Raw genomic sequence first — 5682 nt, forward strand, 5'->3', positions numbered from 1 at the left:
GATTATCAGTCGGTGGCATTAGTTCTTGTTATTCAGTCAGTTAAGTTTCAGCTATTTCTACAAAAAGTAAAGGGTTTGGTTAGGGTGTTTCTTGGAAACCACACACTGACTTCCTGGATCGCTGATGTTTACTGAAAGTACCTGCAGGGACTGTTTCCAGTGTGCATTATTTTCATTCTCTCTGTAAAAAATGCTCAGACTCAATTTGGTAGTTCTTACAAAAGGCAATTCTTTATTCACACACTCTCAGGACATCAGATTGCAAATGGAGAACAAATATCAGAGACAAAATATTTTACAAAAAACATGCTTTACCAAGAGTCACATAGCAACTACTTTGTGTTGTCCTTCCGTTAACCTTGAAGGAGTTTTTTCACAGTTTGTTTTAAATTGATAAATTTTTCTTCTACACATTTTCAGCACTTATTTCTACGTCTCATATTTTCTGACATAAAACAAACATTTAAAACGGGTCAATTTGACCCAAAGTCAAAACAAGGGCTATACAGTGAAGAAGTAGTAGAAGAAGTACATGTACTCAAGTACTATACTTAAGTAACTACAATTTTGAGGTATCTTTTTCCATTTTATGATAGTCTATACTTCTTCACTACATTTCATAGAGCAACATTGTACTTTTTTTTACAACTTTTATTTGACGGATATTGTAGTTACTTTTCAGATTAAGATTTTTTTATACAAAAACATATAATAAACTTAAACCAGAGGTTTTTCAACCTTTTGTCATGTGACCTCTCACATAAAAGCTGTTGTTAGCAGTTCCAACAAAGGGACATTTCCCCTCTAAACTTCTCAGATTTAATTTAAATACATACAATTCAAAGATTAGAGAATAATCTCACAACCCCTAAGATTTATCTGGTGACCCTTTGGAGGGGCCCGACCCTTAAGTTGGGAACCGCTGGACTAAACTAGCTGACTGTATATAAACAATAGAACAAGCTCCACCTTGACCAGCAACAACAGTAAAATGCTGCTTGCACACTGATGCAGTATTAACAATCTAAAAATAGTAAATGATAAAATATTATCCATTTTTCTGCAGAGTATAGGCCTACTTTTACCTTTCGTATTTTCACATTTTACTGCTTAAACTTCAGTAATTTTACTTAAGTAGGATTTTTAGGACTTTTACTTGCAACAGAAGTTTATTTTTCCCCCTGAAGTATTCCAACAGAGGGCGCTGTCAAAGGAATCAATGAGTTGGAACCAAACTACTTTTTCCAAATATATTCTACTATTCTACTTTTAATCTGATATCTTAGCGAAACGTAAGTGAATACAAATAATGAGAGCATGCTTTCATAACTCCTTTGACTGTACTGGTTGATTTGGGGAAAGTCTCCAGTGAAGTAAACATGAAATTATTCACATTAACAACATCAATCTTTCCAACTGCTGAGACGAAAACATGAGAGGAAGTACCTCTCAGTGGGAAAAGAGGCACATTTAACTCAAGGGAAAATCCCCCAACCCCACACACCACTAAAAGCATGTTTTTTTTTTTACTGTTCTCAGCTTTACAGCTCTGCTAACAGTGGAACAGAACTGAATAAACAAAACATGACCAAAAATAGAGACAGTAAGACTGCAAGAAGAAAGTAAAATGTTTTTCTAAGGCTCTCCAACAGTTAATTGTTCAATTGTATTGATTGTTACCTTTACTGTATATTTCTCAGAAACTTATCACTTGCCCCATTAAACCATATTACATTATATAACATCATAAGGTTTAAAAAAGCATCAAAAATATATGTATATATTGCACTTTAGCAAGAGTATTAAGGATTGTTACTTTAATATAAAATACTAAGGTATTTAGTGGCATGATCTGAGGTTATCCATATCCAAATTAGTATTAAATATTAACGTCACACAGAAAGTGACTTGTTAAGCAAAATTATCTTAATTAAGAAAGCAAAACATCTATTTTTACATCCTTACTGCTACCTGTTACTATTTTACTTTAGTCTACAGTTAAATGGCCAAAAGTGAGGTATGATTTAGACAAATCTTTTACATAATTCGCCCAATATTCTATACAACAAAAAACTAAAGTATTGACCAAACTGCAGTTTGTGAATACATCTGCTACAATACAGATACAGTAAATAGTTTTTCTGATGTTTTTGTTCATGAAAAACCAGCAATGTAAGGACAACATAAATTATCAGTCGGAAATGATTCACATGACAATGTAAAAATTCACAGTTTTAGTTGACAGATTCATCACCATAGTGATCCCCTGGATACAGTTTGAGAGAGGACAGACTGCCATCGCCGCTTTCCTCAACTGGCCTCCGACACAATGAGTCATTTTCTGAAAACAAACATTAAAGCATAAGTAATAATGAGTTGTTATTTACAACACATTTTATATTCACAATTAATATCGATAGTCCTTGTCTTTCAAAAGATGTTTGGCACATGTGGCAAATGGCACAGAACCAAGAATGAAGAAGCAAAGGTGGGCAATATCATTTGTACCATATGTTTCCTACAACAATGAAAAGCATTCAGATTCATTCTAACAATGAGAATAATATCTTTCCCTTTAGCATGCACAAGGTATGTTCAAAGGAATACATTTGATAGGAAATATGCTTATTTGTTTTCTGGCCAAGATTTAGATGAGAAGATCAATACCTCTGTCAAACACAAGAGTGGTATCAATCTTCTCATACAACTCTCAGCAAGCAACAAAACACCAAATATTTTCCAAAATGTCCACTATTACTTTACCTACAAAAAAGCGCTTTACTTTTAATCCTGCTACATACTTGGTAGTACTGCTGGTTGAGGAGTAATGTGCAGCTTGCAGGTCAGAGCAGTCAGTACAAGCAGACCAATAATTCCAAATATGAGGAGGGCCATACCTAAACAACACAAGCCAGCTACAGGTTACTTATTATTCATTTCATGAGGTTGTTTCGTAAAAAAGATAGCAGCGAAGTTGTACCTGTACCAATGTAGTTGCCTGTGTCTTGGGTGGGGTCCCTTGAGGGGATTGCGGTGGTGGTGGTGGTGGTGGTGGTGGTGGTGGTACTGTGCATCCTCTGAGTTTGGGCCCCCTCAAGTGGATGCTTGGTTGTTAACCGTGTGATTAAAGACACATTTTTGTTTGATATGGGGGGTGTAATTTCGTTAGGGTTCAACTCCGGATTACAGATGACATCTGAGGTTCTGGTTCCAGGAATTTTCACTCCTGATTTACATCTAGAATGAAGGTTACATTATACAGCTGTAAACAACAAGTAACTACTTTAGACATTATTGAGATGAAGTTTGTTTATATAATCTGTGTGCACTATAATCCAGCGGACATACTCTCTCCATTTTTCACAGGGCGAGTTGATTTGTGTGCTGAAATATCCGTGATCACACATTAAACATTCTGGCAAGAAAAAATTATGAATTATTAAAAAGACCATTTCTTTTATATACTGTATGCAGTGTTCGATCTCTGTACCTGTATCCTTTAGTCCAAATCCAATGTCGCATTTGCAAATGGAGGAATCGCTCTGTGAGGGAACAAACTTTCCACGGCACTGACATTTTCTGTTGGTCACTTTCGTGCAATTCTCTTTAACAACACTTCCCTTTGCTACAACAAGAAAACACATGAGATCACATGAGACTTGAAAACCAGCCAGTATACATTCAGAGAAAAGAGAAAGAAACTTTCTCCTTCAGCACAAAGTGAACCAATTTGATGCAACATCTTGGCTCTATTAACAGATTCATTAGTAATTCTGTAGATGTAGGTTTCTCAGCTATTGCTCACAGTATTTTTTTTTTTAAAGTTTTTTGTAAAATACATCATACCAAAAGCTTCAACACTTACCGGTCTCACACCTTGTACATGGTTTGCAGTATTGGGAAGGATTCTCTTCAGGCTGATAAAACTCATTGGGACAGCTTTCACAGTTTATGTTTCCGCGACGATAAATTTGTCTTTGACCTTGATTTACAATAAGAGGAAGTTGTAAAGGAAAATCATTACTATATAATACGGCATTAAGCAGAATGAGGAGGAAAATTACAGTTTAGTACAATAAAGTCACACTTTACCTTTTGGACAAGTCTTAGCATCCAAATCAACAATGAGTTCATAAAACGTTAAAGTCAATATAAGCAGTTTAAGCAGAACCATGTTCAATATTTCAGTGCCGACAAGTGCGACGGAGCGTTTCCTGTGTGGAGCACCACAGAGAATGAGACAGAACGACCCTAGACTGGGACACCACTACCTTATAAAGACATGAAAAACCCACGTTTTTTCAAAGAACTCTCCATGATGTGCGGATTGTGGGTTTTCTAAGATACTATAGTATCATTTTACTTTTCTGCTAAGATAACGGAGGAAAAATGCTTCTTTCTCACATGTGCCTGTTACACACTCCACTAATTAATTAGTATTATTATTAGAATTAGAATCAGTAATTCAATTGTTCAAATAGCCAATACATTTCTTTTAACTATTTATTTTGATGATGGTAATTGACAAATCATTAAATACCTACGTTTATTTGATTGATATTAAATAAATAATTACATGTTTGTTTTTGAATGTTCTAGGTTTTAGATTTGAACAGTGTTGCGAGTATAATGGAAATAATGCATATGTACGTGAGATCTTTGATAAAGATTGCGGATCTTCTGTGAACACAGATCACAAACTTTTTGGATATGGCAGTGCTGCTTTAATCACGACGCAGACCCATTTCGCCGTCAGGAACAAAAGAGCTCGTGGAAGGCAACATGCTGATGCTTTTGGCACAATATTGTCCATCTGTCTGCTGCTCGCCGGAGATTTTCATCAGTGTCCGGGACCAAACAACTTGCAAATGAAGCACCGGCCAAATGCGAGACGTAGCAGTGACTGTCCTAGCTGCGGGAAAGTGGTGAGAATAAACACTAAAGCAGTCGCTTGTGACTTTTGTGATGCCTTTGTTCACATAAAGTGTGGAAATATTGCATCTAAAATCTACGAACTGGCCGTAAGGTCTAATTCTGTCATTCCGCTATAGTTTGCAACAGATGTTGTATGAATGAAATGTAACGCGAACGTCACTGAGTGTCCGGAGGAGTTTGAGACAATGTATTGTTATGGTGACGGTTTGGTTGATGCAAGGAATGACTGTGAGGCTGTTTTCAGTCGGAAAGGGCTTCATTTTATTCATATTAATGTAAGGAGTTTGCTGCCTAAGCTTGAGGAGCTCAGTCAACTTGCAAGGACCTCTATAGGCTGCTGTGATTGCCGGGTCGGAAACCTGGCTTGATGGATCAATACAGGATGTTGAAGTTGAGCTCACGGGTTACTCCATCTACCGTCATGATCGGAGCAGAAATGGAGGAGGAGTGTGCCTAGGAATGATTTGACATATAACCCGCGTGCCGATCTCCAGGTGGAGGGTTTGGAGACTTAATGGATTGAACTGCTGCTTCCTAAAACTAAGCACATTATCATGTTAGCCTACAGACCCCCTAAGCAAACAGATTTTTATGAGCTCTTTGAAATGGTTTGTTGTAAGAGTAGCCTACCATATGTATGGAGAACGAATGTAGGCCTATTATTATGGGTGATTTTAACACAAATGTACTACAGGCTCGTAATAGTAGTTTGAAAGAATCTCTTTCAACTTTTTGTAATGTGTCTGG

At 36.6% G+C, this 5682-nt stretch overlaps 1 protein-coding gene across 3 annotated transcripts; it reads right to left on the minus strand.

The window, feature by feature from the left end:
• Positions 1 to 204: 204 nt before the first annotated feature.
• si:ch73-361p23.3 (tumor necrosis factor receptor superfamily member 4) lies at positions 205 to 4251 on the minus strand. Of its 3 annotated transcripts, XM_039799178.1 has the most exons (7): positions 4093 to 4251; positions 3866 to 3982; positions 3491 to 3625; positions 3349 to 3415; positions 2981 to 3237; positions 2802 to 2897; positions 205 to 2341 (listed from the first exon to the last, which is right to left on the minus strand). In XM_039799178.1, the coding sequence occupies exons 1-7, from the start codon at positions 4172 to 4174 to the stop codon at positions 2235 to 2237; spliced, it is 861 nt and encodes a 286-aa protein (XP_039655112.1). In that variant the 5' UTR covers positions 4175 to 4251; the 3' UTR covers positions 205 to 2234. The 3 variants fall into 3 exon arrangements, with proteins under 3 accessions (XP_039655112.1, XP_039655111.1, XP_039655110.1); XM_039799177.1 differs by having other exon boundaries at positions 2987 to 3237; positions 3349 to 3625; XM_039799176.1 differs by having other exon boundaries at positions 3349 to 3625.
• Between the last annotated feature and the right edge of the window lie 1431 nt (positions 4252 to 5682).

This window comes from Perca fluviatilis, chromosome 4, assembly GCF_010015445.1.
Source record: "Perca fluviatilis chromosome 4, GENO_Pfluv_1.0, whole genome shotgun sequence".
Lineage (NCBI taxonomy): Eukaryota > Metazoa > Chordata > Actinopteri > Perciformes > Percidae > Perca > Perca fluviatilis.

Coding starts and splice junctions, on each gene's coding strand:
- si:ch73-361p23.3 (XM_039799176.1), bottom strand. CDS start 4,174: ATGGTTCTGCTTAAACTGCTTATATTGACTTTAACGTTTTATGAACTC. Junction 2,898..2,980: donor AGGCAACTACATTGGTACAG/GTACAACTTCGC, acceptor TGTGTTGTTTAG/GTATGGCCCTCCTCATATTT. Junction 2,342..2,801: donor TCAACCAGCAGTACTACCAA/GTATGTAGCAGG, acceptor GTTTGTTTTCAG/AAAATGACTCATTGTGTCGG.